Here is a 22,213-nt window from a genome sequence, read left to right as displayed (position 1 = left end):
GCCCACCATCTATTTTTTTTTCTTTTATAACGAAAAAGTGTAACTAGAAGTTTGTTCAAAAAAAAAAAAGAAGTTTTAGTAGCTAAACCCTTTTATTCCGGTTACAGCTTCACCGCAGTCTCCTCTCTCCGCCGTCTTCTCTCGTCTTCTCCGACTGGTAAAATCTTCTTCTCTCCGAAGCTTGTCTAGGGCAAAGTAACTTTTATTGCTCTAGACACAACTTTTACTGAGATTTTTGTTAAGCTCTTATGTTGTTCTCTGTAAATTCAGTTCCCTAAGTCAATTTGGGTTTAATCTGTTGATGATGATTGGGTTCGATTTCGTTGAGGAATTAGTAATCACATTATGATTATATGCTTGCGTTCATAATTCATTCCTCAATTTCGTTTTGGTTTGTTTGATACATGTTCGTGTAGAAGACTCTGAGCGGTGAATTTGGAGCTGAGAGAGAGAGAGAGAGAGAGAGAGAGAGAGAGAGAGAGAGAGAGAGAGAGATTAGTGTGTGTAATGGCGATCGATAATATTAAGATACAAGAAGAAGAAGCCTCAGCTGTTACTCGTTTCTATAACATTATATTAGGTTGGGATTACAAACAGCTTACAAAAGAGAATGAGGTAACTTCATTGATCATCATCTGTGTAAAAAAAACTATATGCGTTTTCTTCTTAGGTGAATGTGAGATTTAATTTTAAAGTTTCATTTATCTTTACAGAGGAATAGTAGAAAGGATTCTAAAGAGAAGTTGAGTGTTGTAAAGAATACTTATAAAGATGTTGATGATTACTTTGAGACTTTTGAACCACTGCTCTTTGAGGAAGTTAAAGCTCAAATTTTGCAGAATAAAGACGCTGAAGAAGGTATGTCTTTTCGTGTTTTTTTTATTTATTACTTCTGTCCATCCATTGATCATGGAAGAAAGTGTCAAATGTTTTGGATTTGATGTTCTGTTATTGGGAATTAAATTTGTATACTTGTAGTAAGATATGTTGTTTAGAAAACTAGTTTCTTTTACATATTTGGTTCTGAAATTGAGGAAGTGACTTTTCTGTCATTTTTCCTCTTAGCAACGGTGTGTAAAATGAGACTGGTAATGGAATGCAACGAGGGCGAAGGGTTTCACTTTCTGCTTGTCACATACGAACATGAAGAGGATGAATATCTTGCTCAAAACGATCTTTTGTTGTTGTCAAAAGAAGAGGTACTTATACCGTTCCTTTGCTTTTTATTTTATTTCTCAAGGTGTTGTATGACTTGTGTTTCTGATTAAGAAAATTCATCCTCAAATATTGGATTCACTTAGAGATTAACCTTTTCAGGTTAAAGGGAGTTCATTTCCCTCATCTTATGGGTTTGCTGTAGTGGAAAATCGTCAAAGCAATCTTCTTCGTCTTCGGATGTATTTAGCTGAAGATATAGTGAAGATAACCAGAAATACTAAATCCTCTAGAACAAAGTCTTTTATCCAAGCTCTCTCAAATATGCGTTCTCTTATTACATCGTCTGCCAGCGCTATAGACAAAAGGGTATTCAGTTTAAAGGTCAGTTTTTATGACACACCAACTATGTCAAGTTATAACATGTCTTTTTCAAGAATTGGTTAATACGCCTCAATTATGTCTAGATTTCTGTTATGCTGTGCTAGCTTGGTTTCCGTTTTCTTCTTCCCTTCATTCGTCTAATTAGAATTTCGATTTTTGAGTTTTAAAGCTGGCGGCTGTTGCATATCATTTCTTGATAAAATATATTTCTCTCTTGCATTCACTCTTTCATGGTATGTTTTGTTTGTTTTGTAGTTATGTGGTTTATCGACCATTATTCGGGAATATATAGCACTACGATCGGTCAGTTCGCTCCCTTTCAAGGATTTAATCTTTACTGCAAAAGAAAAATCGTGTGGTTCTGGAGATGAAGCGTGGAAAATATCTGGACCTCTGCATGATTATTTTAACGAAAATCTTAACAAATCCCAAAAGGAGGCAATTGATGTAAGTCTGGCCTTGTCATTTCTATCCTTTCAAACTTTTAAACTTTCCCTTAACATAGATTTGGGCTCTTTGTCTTAAAATATTATTTTGTAGGTTGGTCTATCAAGGAAATCCTTCGTGTTAATACAGGTTGACTTCTTCAATTAACTTGTTTCATTATTTTTAGGACTATTACTTAGCTTTTTCATTCTAAGGTATCATACTTCTTTACACACTGAATGTGAAACACACAATCTTCTTCCATATGAATGCTCCAACATGCTTACTGAGCTAGCACTCAATGTATTTCTATTTGACTCTCAAGATTGCCTTTAAAAAGTATGTGGATGATACATACAACAGAAAACCAAAATAATTCGAAGTTGGCAATATTTTGATCTTGTAAACTATGTGGACCTGAAATTCTTCCTTGTAAAATTGCATTGACAGTCAACATGGCTATAACTGGTTTGATTTTTTATATTGCATTGACAAGCAGATAGTTAATCTACAATTTGATTCTAATACTAATGATTCTATCCTTCATTAGGGTCCTCCAGGTACGGGGAAAACACAGACAATTCTTAGCATTCTTGGAGCTATTATGCATGCCACTCCAGCGAGAGTCCAGTCTAAGTATGATTTCTTACATTCTATCCTCTTGATGCTCACATAAATTTGTGCAGCTCCGAGTTAGGATGACAACTATGCTTTGCATTCTCGTTAATACTCCTTTTTTTTTTTCCATAATAGGGATACAATGCAAGAAGTGAAACGTGTAATTCAGATGACCATGGAGGAGAAGTATGGTTTTGCTCCCTTTTAAGATATTTTACTTTTTCCGATACTTAGTTCTCGCATACCCAGATATATGTTCATAATGATTAGAAATTGTTAGTTTTATGATATTATCTAAATCATATGGTGTTTCATTTGAAATCTTGCGAATAAGAGGATTTAGAATAATATTGCATTGCATCACTAGTTTGGTCTGAAATATAACATATCATACCTCCCTATTATCTTATCATTTCTTTTGTCTGCAGATACCATCACTGGGGGCGAGCTTCTCCTTGGATTTTGGGTGTCAACCCTCGAGATGCTATTATGCCTGAAGATGGTGATGATGGTTTTTTTCCAACCTCAGGAAATGAATTGGTAAGTCGTAAGATTTTATTCTGAGACAAGTGGTAACCCCGCATTTATTTATATTATCATATAGTAACGCCACTTATCTTTCTTTTGTATTCAGAAACCAGAGGTGGTTAATGCTAGTCGGAAGTACAGATTACGAGTACTTGTCTGTGCTCCATCAAACTCGGCACTTGATGAGATTGTGTTGCGGCTTCTGACTACAGGTATGTGGTTTATTCAATACATCGTTTCATTATTGAAAAGTTGGTAATGGTCTTATAAATTATGACTTTTGTACTTTCAGGTCTTCGTGACGAAAACGCCCAGACATACACACCCAAAATAGTTCGAATTGGTCTCAAGGCACATCACTCCGTTGCATCAGTATCCCTGGATCACCTTGTATGTATCTAGTAGCTTTTACACTTTGATTGTCGTTTGTCCTGGCTTAGTTTTGGTTGCTTGATTTAACTTTCTAAAAGAATATTCTACTGGGAGTCTAACTTTCATCAGATAAAGAATATTCATCAAGGAGGAATCACACTTGTAGAGAACAAACAGCGAAATTACAAAATTTGTTGACATATCTTTTTTTTGGATACTGCGTTCTGAGAACACTATTTTGCAGGTAACACAAAAGCGTGGCTCTGCCATCGATAAACCAAAACAAGGAACCACAGGAACTGATATAGATAGTATCCGCACTGCAATTTTGGAAGAGGCTGCAATTGTACGGGGATTGCTTTCGTATTGATGTAATTCAAAGCTGTTCTTTATCCTTCCCTGATTATTCATTTCTGTTTCTTTGCACTTTCAGGTGTTCGCTACCCTTAGCTTCAGTGGCTCCGCACTTCTTGCTAAATCTAACCGTGGCTTCGATGTCGTTATTATAGATGAAGCTGCACAAGCTGTAAGCCCCTTCTAATATATGGACTTATGTTTGGATGTGTTGATAAGGTTTACATGAACCTATAAATGTCTGATGGCTTATTTGAAAGTGGATAGAAAAATAGGATGCTTTGTTTTTGAAACTCAAGTTGCATGAGACTTTTGTCATGTTGGTACATGGGGTTGATAAATCTCTTCTCCCTAACCTATAGTATCTGGATAATTTTAATCCTGGTTTTGTTTCGAAGCCAAAATATGTTATATATCTCAAAATTTGTTGTTTGCTTTGTACATGGAAGTAGCTTTTTACTGATAAAAAGTTTATGCATGTAGAGAAAATGTTCATGCTTATTTTTCCCGAGTGTCAGAAGCTTATCTGCTTCTCAGAGTTTGTTGCTAATGATATTTACACTTGTGTTCCTTTCCCAGGTTGAGCCAGCAACTCTAATTCCTTTGGCCACTAGGTGCAAACAAGTGTTTCTGGTAACAATCCCACAGCATTTATTTAAGTATCAAAATTGCAGTAACTTTCCAACTATATAAAAATAGATAGATAATTCGACACACGCCATTAGAAGCATCCCCTCTTGGAATTGAACAATATAGCTGTGTCTTGTAGGTGTGACCAGCAAGCACAAGACCATAAGTTTATGAGTTAAATTGGTATGATCAGTTAAAGGCAACTAATCAAAATTATCTTTCTATTTTTATCAGGTAGGGGATCCAAAACAACTCCCAGCTACTGTAATCTCAACTGTTGCTCAGGATTCTGGGTAAGTGCTTTAAACCACTCAATTCGTCCAACCTTTTATCTGTTTATATGTCTTTCATGAATATTGTATTGACACTATCGGATTGCAATTTTTTTATTCTCTCTTCGATGAAGGTATGGTACAAGCATGTTCGAGAGACTTCAAAAGGCTGGCTATCCAGTGAAAATGTTGAAGACCCAATACCGGATGCATCCAGAGGTATGGAGCAATTCTCATTTAGTATCCACTTAAGATAGATACTCAGTGGATATCAGATTTCTAAAGAATTAACAGCAGTTGATAGCTACTTCACAAGATTTTTCAAAAGAATCGCAGTTAGCTTAATTCTTACTTCAATGGTTGCATCTCATTTTACCCTGAAACAATTTTTGACTGAAAATCAGATAAGAAGCTTTCCTTCAAAGCAATTTTATGAGGAGGCACTGGAAGATGGATCTAACATTGAAGCTCAGACTACTCGAGACTGGCATAAATACCGTTGCTTTGGTCCATTTTGCTTTTTCGATATACATGAAGGGAAAGAGTCTCAACATCCAGGAGCAACTGGTTCTCGGGTAAATCTTGATGAGGTGGAATTTGTTCTTCTCATCTACCACAGACTTGTGACCATGTACCCAGAGCTGAAGTCAAGTTCTCAGCTAGCTATTATATCGCCGTACAACTACCAAGTAAAAACTTTCAAAGATCGGTTTAAGGAGATGTTTGGTGCGGAGGCAGAAAAAGTGGTTGATATCAACACTGTTGATGGGTTCCAGGTCAATATTCTACTCTCTTTTTCTCACAATTCAACATCAACTGTGCGCTTAAACAAACTAAAATGCAGTAGATTCTGCTTTTATGCTAATCTCAGAACTCAAACCACAGTCCAAGTTTTCATCCAATTCTCTTTCTGTTTTTTTTTCCTCATCTTGATGAAAAGGGAAGGGAGAAGGATGTTGCTATATTCTCATGCGTCAGAGCTAACGATAAAGGACAAATCGGGTTTCTCTCTAATTCACGGCGGATGAATGTGGGGATTACACGAGCTAAGTCTTCAGTATTGGTAAGACATAAAACCAATTCTTGCACACAAAGCTGTTCTCTGGCTTTTATTTATATAACCCTCTCTCTGGTTCTATCTCACTGATCCATTCTCCTCTAAAACTTGCTTATCAGGTCGTTGGTTCAGCTGCAACATTGAAGAGCGATCCACTCTGGAAAAACCTTATCGAAAGTGCTGAGCAAAGAAACCGATTATTCAAGGTAAAAACCTTTCTTTCCATCTGTGGTAAAAGTATCAACCTTGCTGCAACATGTTGGGATCAAAAAAGAAATGTTGGCTTTTTGTGTGATTGTAGGTATCAAAGCCATTGAACTATTTCTTCAGCGAGGAGAATCTGGAGACAATGAAAGTGACAGAGGACATGGAGATTCCTGATGCACCGTTGTATGAAGACGAAGCTCTTCCGGTGGCACCATATGGTGGAGATGATGACTTTGGAGATGGTGATCAAGACGATGCACCCATGGCCGAAGAAGACTAAAAAACACCATAAACCTTTTTGTTATTACTATAAGTTAGATGACACTTCTTTGAACATCTAACGATATATTGGTTTTGATTATTTGTATGATTCTTTTTTGTTTACATGTAAATAAGAATATAAGATAAGAATGTCTTTTTAATTGTGCTACAGTGATCTCATTAGGTTCAGAACACACGCAAAAACTTTAGGATAAAAATTATAAAAAGAGGTATTGCTAGAACAGTTATCAAATTTGGAATAAAATTGTAAGATTTTACAAGTCAAAGCACTACAATTTGAAAACATTGGAAGAAAAGACAAACCGCACAAAATGAGCTTCACCATGAATGAACCATAAGAAGTAACCATAAAACAAACTTAAGTAAGTAATAATCATTCTAGTAGCATTAGAGATAGTTTTAAACATTTATTGAAGATAAGAATTAAGAGACTGTAAAGCAAATTTCCCTGAGCGTTTGTCATAAAGACAGTGTTAAGGTATCTTCTGCTCCCATTCTTTAAAAACCCGGCTTCAGATCTGATCCCTCCGGTGGTGGTCAGTTGTAGGATAAGATCACATGCCAATTAATCATAGCCTTCTCCCCACCCTCAAGCCATTCACGCTCCTGGATAAGATCCCACTGAATACGTTCGAAAAAACCCTTGAGAATGGCGGCCATATAAGCGGCATTCTTTTTCAGCTTGCCTTTCAAATCTTTGGGAGGATGTAATACTTGCGAATACGCAGCAACAAACTCGTTAACTAAAAAAAAAAAGCGAACCTGTAATCAGTTGGCTTCACCATTACTCTCTTTCCATCAGATGCCCACAAAAATCATCCCCATACCATGCCACAAACTACGCTGTGACCTTAACAGTGTCAAGGTCCCTGAGCGTCATCCCTTCGAGAAGTCTACAATGTAGATGATAAGGCAAAACACGTCTTTGAGACTGCTGGATTGAGAAGACTCAGGATAGGGCTTAACAAAAATCAGGAACTCTATCATGATCCAGAAAACAGTATTCACCAATCATTTTCTGGTAAAATGACTGAACATTGTCTGATGGTGAGCTCGACAAGAAGTTGAATCTTGAATCATTTGTATTAGAAGCCATGACCATCAACTCGATCAAACTCCCATCCGTATTTGGAAACCAGACACGCCGCTGTGTCGACGATAGTTGAAAGTCTGACATCTAGAGGCGCATGAAAGATTTTGATATCCATAGGTTCTGAAACATCAGTAGCTTTCCCTTTCGAATCTGAACAAGGTACTCAGTAAGATTGTGCGAGTAATACGAGTAACGAGGATCTCTGATGAGTATTCAGCAAGCTTTTGCTGGTACAATGCGTGACAAGGATCTTCTTCACTCTTCAGGAGAGCTGTTGGTGCGGGATTCAGCACCCCCGACATACCGAGCTAAACCAGAAATACTAATTGATTAGTTAACCGGGAAACCGGTTGAGGGCTTGATTAGGTCAACAAGAAGTCAGTTCGGCCAAAGCGTAGCCTTGAAGAAGAAGAAACCGACCTCCACTTCGGCACGGCGGCCGACTGAAGCAATAAGGCAGTTTTCCATATCTCACTTCGTCCGATAAAGAAAGTTAGTATATTATGCAATCTAAGAACATGTATAAATAAGGGGAGACTTCGCCATTGTAAGGTATCGAGAATTGAATACAATAATCGAGTTCTCCTCTTGTTCTTAGCAATAAACCCTAATTCTTTTGAGTTCTACTTCTTTACTTTTAATTCCAAGGCTTAGATCTATTTTCTAGAGAGATAACTCTATTGAATTTGTTTCCCTCCTTAAACAAATTCATTGTGGAAACCTAGTTTCTACAATTGGCGCCGTCTGTGGGGACGCAAATCGTCTCTAGAAAACTTACTCTCTAAGAAAATCTCCCTAAAAAGCCCTACAATAATGTCTTCCATCATCAACGAAATCCCCGAAGCAAACCGCACAACCTCCAGCATGCCCGATCTCACAGGCGTCGCATCCACTCAGGATAGCGTCGCAACACGAGGTGGCGTTTCGACCAGGCCGGCCATCGCCGTGTACTCCCGTCACCACGTCAACGCAACGACAAACCCGACCGAAACCTCCGCCGAACTCCCAGTCGGGATCAGATCCGAAGGGGAGACCAGCCAGGAAGCAGGGCGAACTCAAGTAGAGCTAGTCAACCTCGACACGGAGTTCACCGATGAACAACCCCGCAACGAGAAGGATGCGCGCGTCACGGAGCAGCAGCTCGGCGCACAGAACGGGAACCTCCCTGTTCATGCCACGCCAGCAGTCCAGAACCCGCAGGTCATCTCCATGGAGGACTTCAAGATCTTGTTCGGCTCCATGACGAAAGAGATCTACCAGATGATCTCCGATACCAACCGCAGAGTCGACGCCGTGGTAACCCAGACAACCCCATCGCAAGTCTCTGCCGGACAATCGCCAAACTTAGGCGGTCTCACTCGTCGTCTCGACTTTTCGGACGCACAATTCGAGCGCAAGAATCCTCCCCCTCACACCACGCCGAGTATTCGACCGACGAATCTGAATTCGCGGATACACGAGAGCCCGGCCGCCCCGGTCGCCCGCCTCGTGAACTCCGGACCTTGCTTCGAACTCGAAGAAATCAAATCGCAGATTAGCGGCATGAACACACTCCTCCATCGGGCTATCAGCACGGCTCCGAAGATTGATAGAATTGTCGAGGTGACTCGGCAGTCACCCTTCACTCAACGGATAACGCGGGCTGCCGTACCGAATGTCAAGCTGAAGCTTCCAATCTACCAGGGAGACAAAGATCCGGTCCAGTTCATGACGTCCTTCATGGCGACCATGTCAAAAGCACGATTCACCGATGAACAGAGGGACGCCGGTTGCTGTCAGCTATTCGTCGATAGCCTTTCCGGCCCTGCCTTGGTATAGTTCACAAGGCTCGAGCCGAACTCAATCGACAACTTCGACCAGTTGTCCAAGACTTTCCTCAAGAATTACCGAATCCTCATCGAACGAGGCGTGACAAGTTCGGATCTCTGGGAGATGGCCTAGGAACAAGGAGAACCCATCGCCAGTTTCTTGAACAGATTCAAGGAGAAGCTGACAAAGATCAACGTCCCGGAGGACGCTGCAATGGCAGTCTTCAGAAAGGGTCTGATCCCTGGATCACCACTACGAAAGGACCTCAACATCCGGGAACCCAAGGACCTTGACGACGCACTACATCGAGCTTCCAGATTCGCGCTCGATGAGGAAGAAGAGGCTCAAATAGCCGCGAAAACTAAGGACGAACAATCGTCGCATCCCTCCAAGGCTAAAAACCGGGTCGAACATCACGAACCCCGCAAGCACCACGAACCTCAGGATCAAAAAAAAGGCGTCATCCACGCAGTCTCCGAGGCGGACGAACAAGACAAGTAGCCGTCTGACCCGAAGGAACTCTACTGCGACTTTCACATGACCCCCGGTCACTCCACACATGAGTGCGTCCACCTAAAGAATTACTTGTACGGGAAGTATCTCTCTGGCGAAGTCGAAGCTGTCTTTCAGCCAAAAAGCGTTCGCGGAGGCAGAGGTCGCCGTGGGGGATGGCGTGGCGGACAATCTAACGGAGGCCGCGGTGCAGGTGGCGGACGAGGCTACAACGCACCACCCAACGCAGTCCAACAGCCGGCCAACCAAGCATTCGTGAACCACCAAGAAGAGGCGCCCCAAGCAGACGAACTGCCTGACCCTCCCAAGCGGCAGAGGGGGCAAAACCCGGAGCGGGCCAATTCCCCTCCCCGAGGACGAATAACAATGATACTTGGCCCACCGGAGGACTGCGCAGAGTCCGTCCGCGCATTGAAGAAGAGGGCACGACAAGTTTGCACCCTTCGAACAGTTCCGAGCGAACCTTCACTCTGTTTGGACCCGATATCATTCACTTCAGAGGACGCCAAAGGAATCCAACATCCCCATTCGGACCCTTTGGTTATCGAAGTCACAATGGGCGACTTCGACGTCGAACGAGTCCTGATTGACACCGGGAGCACCGTCAACGTACTCTGCTGGCAAACGTTAGAAAAAATGGGCGTCACACCAGACCAACTGAAACCCGAAACTCGAACGCTGACGGGCTATGATGGGATCGCTAAGATGTCAATGGGCGATGTAAAGCTACAAGTACGAGCTGGCGGAGTGACCCGGAAGACTAAGTTTGCAGTCATTGATGCACCTCCGATCTACAACGCCATTTTGGGGGTACCGTGGATATATTCGATGCAGGCCGTACCATCGACCTATCACCTCTGCCTCAAATTCCCGACCACCACAGGAATTTGCACACTTTATGGCGACCAAAGGGTAGCCCGAGTGTGCTCTGTTATCGAAAAGAAGCAGAGGACGGCGGAGAACGCATAACAATTACAGAGCGGGGACCATCTTACCGGTCCCCACAAGCCGGAGCGGGATCGCCTCAAGTCTCCGGAGTGTCGAATCATACATGCTAATATAGACCCCTCCGACCCCTCGCGAACTGTCGGCATCGGGTCCGAACTCGACGAACACATAAAGACAAAGCTGATCGCTTTTCTGCAGTCTCGAGCTTCCACATTCGCCTGGTCAACAAAAGATATGGTCGGAATAAGCCCCGAAGTCATGTGCCATAAGCTCAACATCGATCCCACATTCAAGCCGGTCAGACAGAAACGCAGGCGTTTGGGCCCGGATCGAGCCAATGCGGTCCAAGACGAAGTCGAACGACTACTCAAGGCAGATCAAATAGTGGAAGTCCAGTACCCTGATTGGCTGGCTAACCCGGTATTGGTCAAAAAGAAAAACGGCAAGTGGAGAGTCTGCGTGGACTTCACCGATCTCAACAAAGCATGTCCTAAGGACAGCTTCCCTCTGCCACACATAGATCGTCTCGTCGAAGCTACGGCCGGCAACCAATTGCTTTCATTTATGGATGCATTCTCAGGGTACAACCAGATCGCCATGAGTCCGGCGGACCGCGAGAAAACGGCATTCATCACAGATAGGGGGACCTACTGCTACAAAGTGATGCCGTTCTGATTGAAAAACGCCGGAGCAACCTACCAGCGATTGGTAAACATGATGTTGGCAGATCTGCTCGGCAAAACTATGGAGGTCTATATAGACGATATGCTGGTCAAGTCTTTGATCGCAGAGCAGCACGTCCAACATCTGACAGAGTGTTTTGACATCTTTGATCAATTCCAGATGAAATTAAACCCAACGAAGTGTACGTTCGGAGTTACTTCCGGAGAATTCTTGGGGTACATCGTCACTGAACGGGGAATAGAGGCGAATCCTAAACAGATTGAAGCCATACTGGGACTACCGTCACCGACCAACAAGCGAGAAGTACAACGCCTGACTGGTCGGATCGCCGCTCTGAATCGTTTCATCGCCCGATCAACGGACAAGTGCCACCCCTTTTACCAACTGCTTCGCGGAAATAAGGATTTTCATTGGGACGAGGAATGCGAGGTCGCCTTTAATCAGCTAAAGGAGTATCTGACTTGCCATCCAATGTTAGTCAAACCGGAGGACGGCGAGACGTTGTACCTCTACGTCTCGGTTTCAAGTTCAGCAGTCAGCGGGGTGTTAGTCCGAGACGATCGCGGAGATCAAAAGCCCATCTTCTATACAAGCAAAGCACTAAACGACGCGGAATCACGATACCCCACGCTGGAAAAACTGGCCCTTGCGGTGATCATCGCAGCACGGAAACTGCGACCCTATTTTCAGTCGCTCTCTATCGTCGTGCTTACTGACCAACCACTCCGAACCATCCTCCATAGCCCTCTCCAATCCGGACGCATGGCGAACTGGGCAGTCGAACTCAGCGAGTACGATATCGAATACCGTTCTCGCCCAAGTCTGAAGTCGCAAGTTCTGGCTGATTTCATCACCAAACTATCGCCCGAGCTCGACGACCCCACCCCCGCGGATGAGCAATGGACAATGTTCGTCGACGGTTTATCAACGAGTCACGGCTCCGGGGTGGGACTTATCCTCCGATCCCCCACCGGTGAAATCCTTGAGCAGGCGTTAAAGCTCAACTTCAAAGCGTCGAACAACGAAACCGAATACGAGGCCGTTCTCGCGGGACTCCGGTTAGCCCGGGGACTTGGAGTCAAACACCTGCAGGTCTTCTGTGACTCCCAACTCGTAGTCAGCCAATTCAGCGGAGAATTCGATGCCAAAAACAAGCGAATGGGAGCATATCGACAGTTGGTCCGCTCGTTATCCAGAGAATTTGCATCTTTCTCTCTGACGAAGGTCCCACGGAACGAGAATGCCTCAGCCGACGCCCTCGCAGCTCTGGCAAACCGCTCCGACCCCGAGTTACGACGTACCATTCCAATTGAATGCATCGATGCTCCCAGCATTGATCCAGACAGCCAGATCACCGTCATCAACGACGACTCAATCCCGATGGAAGTCGACGAGCTTATAGAAGATATGACGGACATCGCCAAACCTCCGGAGGATTGGCAACTTGAGATCAAACTTTACATCTCCGACGGTATCGTCCCGACAGACCGATGGGCAGCTCGACGACTGAAGGACCGAAGTGCCAGGTACATCCTTTTGGACGGTGAACTGTTTCGCCGAAGTGCGTCAGGAGTATTCCTTACCTGTGTTACTCGGGACGAAGCCGAACGCATCATGATGGAGGTGCATGAAGGCGAGGGTGGCAACCATTCTGGCGGACGCGCACTCGCTCTTAAAATCAAAAAGGATGGTCACTATTGGCCTACCATGATGGCCGATTGCGAAACTTTCGTGGCCAAATGCGAAGCTTGTCAGCGCCATAGAACAATGCGGCACGTCCCGCCCGAACTGCTAAATACCGTGACAGCTCCATATCCTTTTATGCGCTGGGCCATGGACGCCATAGGACCTTTGCCGGCGTCCAAATCCAAGAAGTATGTCATGGTGCTGACTGATTACTTCACCTAGTGGGTGGAGGCAGAATCTTTCACGAGGATCCAATCCTTAGACGTGACCAACTTCATCTGGAAGAACATCACCGACAACGGCACCCAATTCACCTCGATGATCACCAGACGCTTCCTGTCGAAGTGGCAAATCCGTCTCAGCACTTCGACTCCTTGGTACCCGCAAGGTAATGGTCAAGCTGAAGCCACGAATAAGTCGATCGTCGATGGACTCAAGAAACGACTCGGTCGAAGGAAGGGAGCACGGGACAGTCCCCCTTCTCTCTCGCATATGGTCTCGAAGCACTTGCCCCGGCCGAAGCAGGAGTCCCGACACTTCGTCGTACTATGATGGTCGATAATCCCGAACTCAATGACAAAATGCTAATCGACCACAACGACCTTGTCGAAGAGTTGCGCGATAAAGCTCTAGTTCGAGTGCAACACTACCAAGATGCAGCGGCTCGATACTATAATAAGACTGTTCGTCAGCGGCGTTTTAACGAAGGCGATCTAGTTCTGCGAGAAGTGTTCGAGAACACCAAGGAAGTAAACGCCGGTAAACTCGGCGCTCGATGGGAGGGACCATACCTCGTGTCTAGAGCGGTTCGTCCAGGCGTCTACGAACTCGTAACCATGGCCGGGGAACGGATCAAAAACTCTTGGAATGCGGCCCACTTGAAACGTTACTACAGCTAAGTCGTTGTTACGACTCTGCCCAGGAGTTTTCGGGTCTCCGAACTCCATTTATCTTTCCTTTGTAATACGAACTACGGTTAGCTTGATCCCCACTTCGGGGTACGTAGGCAATTCCTTATCTTTTAAAGATGAAGCGAATGCAGCTAATATATTACTAAAGTTTTTTTCCAGTTAAAAAAACTTCTTCTTATTTTCGAACACATTCAGATCGGCGACAAGCCGGTGTACAAAATATCGACCATATTCCAAAATTCTCTTGCATTTGATTTCCCTTCCACGGTTTGATAATTAAAATAAAGTTTCTATAACTAAGTCAATCCCCATTACATGCTTTGGAGCGATGACCAAAAAAAAAACAGAGAAAAGAGACACAAAGGGGAAAAATCCCTTCAACGACTGAGGGTCCAAAAAAAAAAAAAAAAAAAAACCATCTGAATTCCACGTTCAGAACGGTCGGGGCGGTCCTGTAGACGAAGTGGAGGCCGTGGACCTGACAGATCGTCTGCCAGCGGTTCCTCCACCGTTACCTTGTCCAGTTTGCTTCGCCAGAACTGACGAGCTTGCCTTAGGGTCTCCAGTCTCTCTCTCGGAACTTCGACGCCTCCTGACACCAAGTTTTCCAAGAAGGAACACGGACCCTCGACCAGGTATCTCTCATGGAAAATCGGGCCGGCCGACTCCAGGAAATTGGCATACCGCCTTAACCTTTCTACGGAAGCCCGGTAGGCCCAGATATCCACCGTAAACAGGTACGCGGTATCTTCGAGGGGCTGACAGTCGTCCTCAAAAAGGACAGGCACCTCCATACTCGCTACCAGCTCTTGGCACGCTGCACGCGCGGCAAGCAGCCCGGTCATACGCCACTTTTCCAAGAAGAAGCCTTCGACGATTATTTCGTTCAGGACCCAAATAGTTCCGTCCAAACGGTAAAGCCGACAGACTTCGGCCAGTCTACGACGTCTCGCCATAAGGTGAGCCCCCAGCCTATAGCGGCGAGCCCGATACCTTCGGAGTTCTTGACACACGAGGCTCCCTTCCACACCCGCCATATCAACAGGTGGGATAGGGGCGCGTACTCGGAAAGTCTCTACGCCCTCTTGGGCAGAGGGGTTATCTAACAATTCGGCTCGGTTGGAACCGCTCGACGAAGCGGCTAACCTTTTCAGAGCACGTCCTAGCCACGCAGATCGAGTAGTCACCATCTCTTTCTCTCAATATCTCCCAAACTTTCAATCCTATTTATACAGGATTATGGGAAGTAACCGCCGCTGAATCCACCAATCAGAGTGCAGCGTGATTTTCGCGAGGTCCCGAGAATAATTCTCAAAGACCGCGCAGCGCATTTAATGAAGCGCGTTCATTATTTCCAAAACGGAAAAAGGAAAATTTTCAAATAATAAAAAAAAAAAAAAAAAAAAAAAACCGTACACTCATACGTATACCTTAGCCCGACTTGGACTAAGTATCTATTAGTTCGTACCGAACTCACCCCTTGTTGACACCCTGGCCAGGTGATCAACTGGTATAACTACCTACTATTTTTCGGGATAAGCCGGACCCAGAGTCATTATTCCGCACCCGAACTCTCAATCATTGGGATAAGCCGTACCCAGAGCGTTTATTCCGCGCCCAATCTTTTAATTGTTGGGGTAAGCCGAACCCAGAGTATTTATTTCGCACTCAACCTTTAGTTCGGACGGAATGGTAAGCCGAACCCAGAGAGTAATTTCGCACTCCGGCCACCGAACTAAAGTAAAGGGAGATAAGCCGAGCCCAGTATCTCGCTCTCCGACCAAACACACTTCGTTTAAAAGTTCATAGCCTGCTTTTGAGGCTCTAATCGATTTTGTCTACCGTCACTTAATGAAAATTGCCTGATGTAAGCCGGGAGACGTCTCGCTTCCGGCACATTTTTTAGAATAAAATAGCAAAATAAATCTCTTATTATTACTGTAAAGTTTTATTGAAATTTTACGACAAGCAAAGTTCAAGTTCGCCTGCTATATTGCAGCTGTTTTTTATTAAATTATCAAACGAAACACCCTAATTCCAAACTGGTGCGCCATTTGCAGCGATCTCGCGAATGCTCATCTTGAGTCGCTTCGGCATTGGCCATAGTAGTTGCAACCCAGTCTTTTCCCAGTCCTCGGAACGAGTCTCCAATGCTCTGGCCTTCTGTTCGGATTCATCAAGCAGGTCAGTAGTCTTTTTCCTTTTCGCCTTGAGTAGGGCGATCTCGGATTCCAGAGTCCTCAGCCGTCGATCGATTCTGCCTCTCTTCATATGAAAGTACTGAAGATCTTGAGTCAGTTCTTGGTGCGTACCCTCAATCTGCATACGCAAAATCAACAACGGGTTAGTACGAAGAAGACAAATTTCGGTCGTTCATAAGGAAAGCAAAAAGGAAAAGAGGGTAGTGGCTACCTGACGGAAAAAGGCGTCGGCCTCGGCAAGCTCGGCCTCGGTTGCACGCCGGTTAATGTAGAACGGCTTAACGTTGCCTGGAATGAAGTCACCAATCAAGGCAGGGTCCATGTGCGTCGGTCTCCGATCTGATTCCCTTCGGCATTCATTGCAGTACGCAACAAGACATGGCGGCAAAGCAGCTATCTTGTCGAACCCATTCTTAATCCAATCCTTTGGGTGAGATTCCAGCATCTCGAGTTTGAGTAGCAGATCTCGCTGTACTTGTTCCGATGCGGCAAGACGATCGCGATATTCCGTGTGGCGATCTTCCACCTCATGAAGAAATTCTTCCAGTTCGCGCCTTTCTTCCGGTTTAACGCGGAACATCAACATCCAGGGAGCTCGGATGTTCGGGTAGTACGCCATCCCCCTTTCCATAGCTTCGGCATTCGAGAACGTCGGCATATCGTTGCCAACTAGTGGGGATTCCACGCTGCTAATCGAGCTTGACATTGTTTTGATTGAGAGTTCTTCTAGGGATGTTTAATCCGTAGGCAGCGCCGGATAGATTTATACGAGTATTGGGAGATAAATCCCCTTTTCAAAATTGGCAACTTCCCGTGCAAAATGGTAAGAATGCAAATTCTCTGAATTTATCAGTTTTTCCTTTTGTGATAAAAAGGAAAAGTTTCGGTAATTAAGTCCCTAAAGAGAAAATGGGCCAAACAAGTCGGCAATGTTTTACAAGGGTACTCAAACCCGTGGGATTAACAACAAAAAAAAGAAAACAAAAATACAGCTAAGTATCATAGGCACCGGTCAAATCGGCCTGGAAGCTATCGGCATTAGAACCATACGGATGTTGGACGGAGTCCGGAGCCGTCGTTCCGGGAGGAGGAAATCCATAGCCGAGCTGATCCGGGGACATGTTGAGGTCTTTTTCATTCATATCAAGGACATCGATCGCCTTGACAGTCTCCTCGGCTTCGGATTTTTTCTCGTCAATCTCCTTTATTCGCTCCGCCGGAATGACGGCCCCATTTTTGACCAGATATTGTACAGTTTCCTGTATCCCGGAAGCTTGGTTTAGCAGATCTTCCAGGGGACGAACTTTCTCTTGTTCGAGTAGATAGGCCTTGACCTTATCCAGTCGAGTCTGCGCTTTCATCGTTGTTCGCTCCACCTTCTCCCAACGATCCCGCCGAAGTCTCTTAACTTCGAAATTGAGCTGAACAACCCGTCGCATGATTCCTGCAGTTCGGCTTTCTCTTCTTTGAGAGTAAGCGCACGGGAGTTTAGTTCATTAATCCTCAGTTCGGAGTTGGCGATGATACCATCTTTTTCGGCAACAAGCGCCTCGAGCTCTTTGATCCTCGTATCCTTGGCGTCGTTGGCAACCCGGATTTGCTCTGCGCATTCTTTCACCTTTTTGAGCTCCAATCCAGACTTCTTACTGGATTTGGCACGCCTATCGTATAATTGAGTTAGCGTGTTCATCTTGGCGGCAGTCTGTAAATCCGAAGAATATATGTCAGTTCGCCCGCTGAAATTTCAAGCAAATTAAACAAAATGATAGGGCATACCATTAGGTGGCACTCGGCGACATCAAGGAACGCCTGTTTAAATTCCAGTTCATCCGCCGACGGAAGGATTCGACTGGAGGTCTTCAAGGTTCGGAAGAGCTCGCCTGAGGCTTCGCGATTGGTCACCAGAGGGTAGTCGCCGAAGTAATGATAGGAGAAGCGATCAGTCTTATCATTTCTCCTTTCCAGGCGAAATCGATCGGCAGATTCTAGTCCGGCTTCTTCCGCCGAGCGTTTGCGGTTCACTACCGACTGTAGTTCAGTGACTGGGTTATCTCTGATTTGCTTCTTCTTCTTCTTCCTTCTTTTGGATCCAGCTTCAAGTTGCGGGACATTCTGTTCTTCGTTCGAAGGATTGGCATTCTCTAAGGCCAGAGGGAGAATATCTCCTTCCGCGACATCGACTGTGTTGACGTTTTCTCCGGAAGCCTGAATAGGGTCAACGTCGGTCTGGTCCGGGATGGTATCGACTTCGGTTAGACCCTGAGATGGGTTGATGTCGGCTTCAATGGCAGCCTGAGTGTCTCGGCGAACGATCTGGAGACTGTCGGATTCAAGGACACGTGCTCCGGTAGGTTCTGCAGTTCGTCCTAGTAACCTAGCAAAACTTGGGAATGTCGTCCTGGGTTTGCCCATCGCTCTTTCAACACGGATACGGGTAATAAACTCCCACTGACGATTGTTTCCGGCTAATAGAGCGTCCCCGACAGGATGATAGTTTGGAGCTAGCCGCGTCGCGCAAAATGGACGATCTGGAAGCATGACACGAAAAAGTTAAAAACTGGTTAGAGGTGCCGAAGTCAATTAAAACATGCTGGAAATATAAAATCTACCAGGATTTTCATTCCACACTCTCCGATGGAAACCCAATGGGTTAACGAGTGAGTGCTGATCGACGCGGACGTAGAAATAGTGGTTCATCCACTTCTTGAATTTGCTCACTCTTTTACCGATAAGGAAATTGTGCGTCGGCCGCATATTCACTTCCCAGCGGTGCAGACTCTTTGATAACTTAAAATTGGATAGTTGTTCAAAACATTGAACTCCAATATTGACCCCGACTTTGGCTGCTACAGTGAGGGCAGCCATAAAGTTACAAATAGCTCCGAGGACGAACTGGCAGATCGCTATCCTGCGTCTTTGGGCGTAGGGATTGGGAATAAGAGGCGACATTCGGTAAAATAACATTCGTACAGGCATATATACCCTTCCGGAGGGTTCCAGGGGCGTTGGTCCTCTCGAGGAATCAAAATTGTGACTTTGCTGTTGAATAAACCACATGAGTTCAGCATGTCGTTCACGGTTGTGGACGAACTCAAACTCTTCTCGCCACCAATCTGTCCTTTATTGTCAAACAAGGGATCGATATCCTCGATCAAGAGTCCTAAGGGTACAAACCGATCTTCCTCTTGTGACAGTACGCCTTGAGTCAGTTCGGTGTTTTCCTCTTCAGGACGAACTGATGGCAACGGCAACACCTGTGAGGATGAGGCTCCTGCTGAACAGCGAACAAGGTGTGATGGGACTTCGGAGGCCGATCTACTCGATTCACCAATCTGCGCAGTACGCTCTGGGTCGAGAGTTTTCCGCCTGGAAGATCGACGAATTAGCTGTTCGCCCCCGACTTCTGGCGAAGAGACGGGTTCTGATGTGCTTGCCATATTCTTAGTTCGGAGAGTGCGGAAGAAAATCGGAACTAACAAAATAAATAGGAGAGAGATCGGAGCAGATTACCTTTCGTTGTTGGCAGAAAATGAGAAATGACGAAAGGGGAGGCGTATTTATAGAGTCGAGCGGGTGGCAACCCTACGAAGAGCAATTATGACCTATGCGACTCTTCGAATTCCGGGCTAGCTGATGTGATGCAAACGACACGTGTCATCCGAACAATTCGCGGCGAAATGACGCGAGAATCCGGGTAAAATCAATTAAATCTTTATGGATTAGATCGGATATTTACATTCCATAGTTCGAAACATTCGAATTAAATCTCGAATGTTCAGAACTGGGGGGGACTAATTGTTGGTGCGGGATTCAGTACCCCCGACATACCGAGCTAAACCAGAAATACTAATTGATTAGTTAACCGGGAAACCGGTTGAGGGCTTGATTAGGTCAACAAGAAGTCAGTTCGGCCAAAGCGTAGCCTTGAAGAAGAAGAAACCGACCTCCACTTCGGCACGGCGGCCGACTGAAGCAATAAGGCAGTTTTCCATATCTCACTTCGTCCGATAAGGAAAGTTAGTATATTATGCAATCTAAGAACATGTATAAATAAGGGGAGACTTCTCCATTGTAAGGTATCGAGAATTGAATACAATAATCGAGTTCTCCTCTTGTTCTTAGCAATAAACCCTAATTCTTTTGAGTTCTACTTCTTTACTTTTAATTCCAAGGCTTAGATCTATTTTCTAGAGAGATAACTCTATTGAATTTGTTTCCCTCCTTAAACAAATTCATTGTGGAAACCTAGTTTCTACAAGAGCTATTCAAGAAGTTGAATCTTGCATCATCCGTATTAGAGTCCCTGTCCATCGACTCAAACTCGGACCCGAATTTTGGAACCAAACGTGCCGTTGTATCGACGATAGTTGTAGGTTGTAGCTGAGACATCCGGAGGTGCGTGAAATATTTTGATATCTGGTTCTTCAGTAGTTCCGTTTTGAATCCGAGTAACGTGTTCAAGAATCCAAGAATGGCCTGAATATGCATGACAAGGATCTGACGAGCTCCTCAAAAAGTTCAATCTTGCATCATTCGGATTAGTGTCAATGAGCTTCCTCTCCAACTCAGACCCATTCTTGGAAACCGCACGTGCTGTGTTTTCAATAATAATTCTAATTATGGTATCTGCAGGTGGCTCGATGTTTTCGGTACTCCTCGAACCTTAATTGTTTTGTTCGGATTGCGATTTATTAGACAATCCCACATGGAGAGAAATCAAATCTGTGGGGCAATATATATAGTACATGGGTCTCTCCAGTCATTGCCAATTGATTTTGAGTTGGACCCCATGTTTACTAATATGGTATCAGAGTCCATGTTTAGGCCCAACAAGCAAATTTTCACAAAAATAGTTTCCCACCTATGTGGCCCATATAAGTGGCATGTCTTGTTGTGGATTAAAATTTCTCTCGATTGTGGGTTCACCCGTGGATGTCTTGTCCCACAAACTTCACGCTACAAATGTTCAATCCTGAGCATGAGGGGGGTGTATTAGACAATCCCACATCGAGGGAAATCAAATCTGTGGGGCAATATATATAGTACATGGGTCTCTCCACTCATTGTCAATTGGTTTTGGGTTGGACCGATGTTTACTAATACGATTCATTCTGTGTTGAGGTGGACGTTTCTTCTACAATAAGAAACATCAAAGTCATAACAGGATTCTTCGAATGCCACTATTTTTTTTAGACCTAGAATATTGGATCTACTTAGTATTAGATTCTTCGAGTTTCACTTTCGATCTCAAAATGTTTGGTTTATGATTGGTTTACAAAACAATCAGATTCTTAAACATTAAAGGCTACTTACTCTTGTGGAGAGAGATAATAGAGACCGTGCGTACGTACCTCAGCCGTGAGGATCGTCGTGACGTATGAGAAGAAGCCGTGAATGAGCGATTTGGAGAAATTGACGACAGTTTTAGGTTTACAAGCACTTTGTGTTCGCTTACCTTCCCCCTTTAGATTTAGAAAAATAAGCATGCTTTTATTTTTAAATTACTATAGGAAACGTTAATGCTTACTTATTCTCCTAAAATGTTCATTACTAATGAAGATGATAAACTTAAGTATAATTTTTTTTCGAGCAACATGTTGGTATCAATGGTGTGGTATTATTATTAAGTAACCGGTTTAATGAAAGAAACCATATCCCAAATAAAAAAGATTGAGCCGGAGGGATTTGGATAAGGACAAACGAAGAACACACAATTTACTGCTTTACCGGTTCCTTGTTTGTATTTTGTATGGTCGATTTATTTTGCTTCTGAATTGTATTTCAAGACTTTCACGTCAAGATTAGATGAGAATGAGAAGACAGAGAGAAAGTTGTCTAAGAACTATTTCTTCGGAAAGGTAAATCTGGAGAAAATGAAAGTGAGCGGGAGAAGGATGTTTGACATTCCTAATGCGCACGAGTATGAAGAAGACAACTATCCAATATAGACCAAAGCTTCTCTCTATCTCTGGATACTTTGCTTCACTTATGGCATCAAATAACACATTTTGTCCAGTTAAGGATCAGTAAGTTATTTGAAGAAATATTCTTTGATTAATCATTGAGGTACTCCAAGCCACAAC

At 44.2% G+C, this 22,213-nt stretch overlaps 2 protein-coding genes across 4 annotated transcripts; both read left to right on the top strand.

Moving 5' to 3' along the window:
* The first annotated feature begins 26 nt into the window (after positions 1–26).
* LOC104723596 (putative helicase MAGATAMA 3) lies at positions 27–6,433 on the top strand. 3 transcript variants are annotated; one of them, XM_087472013.1, is made up of 21 exons: positions 27–157; positions 417–615; positions 714–858; positions 1,066–1,199; positions 1,318–1,539; positions 1,795–1,986; positions 2,080–2,115; positions 2,516–2,601; positions 2,719–2,769; positions 3,012–3,123; positions 3,218–3,323; positions 3,404–3,501; positions 3,728–3,829; positions 3,917–4,009; positions 4,417–4,470; positions 4,702–4,760; positions 4,874–4,958; positions 5,144–5,515; positions 5,680–5,802; positions 5,916–6,002; positions 6,098–6,433. In XM_087472013.1, exons 2-21 carry the CDS (start codon positions 508–510, stop codon positions 6,281–6,283), a joined length of 2,451 nt encoding a protein of 816 aa, XP_087328139.1. In that variant the 5' UTR covers positions 27–157; positions 417–507; the 3' UTR covers positions 6,284–6,433. The 3 variants fall into 3 exon arrangements, with proteins under 3 accessions (XP_087328139.1, XP_087328140.1, XP_087328141.1); XM_087472014.1 differs by having other exon boundaries at positions 54–157; positions 420–615; XM_087472015.1 differs by having other exon boundaries at positions 54–157; positions 2,526–2,601.
* A 7,136-nt stretch (positions 6,434–13,569) lies between these two features.
* LOC147934027 (uncharacterized) lies at positions 13,570–13,917 on the top strand. Its single transcript, XM_087472441.1, has one exon. The coding sequence runs from the start codon at positions 13,570–13,572 to the stop codon at positions 13,915–13,917; it is 348 nt and encodes a 115-aa protein (XP_087328567.1).
* The last annotated feature ends 8,296 nt before the right edge of the window (positions 13,918–22,213 follow it).

This window comes from Camelina sativa, chromosome 11 (genome assembly GCF_030686135.1).
Source record: "Camelina sativa cultivar CO46 ecotype springtype chromosome 11, ASM3068613v1".
NCBI classification, from domain to species: Eukaryota; Viridiplantae; Streptophyta; class Magnoliopsida; order Brassicales; family Brassicaceae; genus Camelina; species Camelina sativa.
Note: the sequence above shows the minus strand (reverse complement) of the source record. Positions and strands in the feature narration are given on the sequence as shown.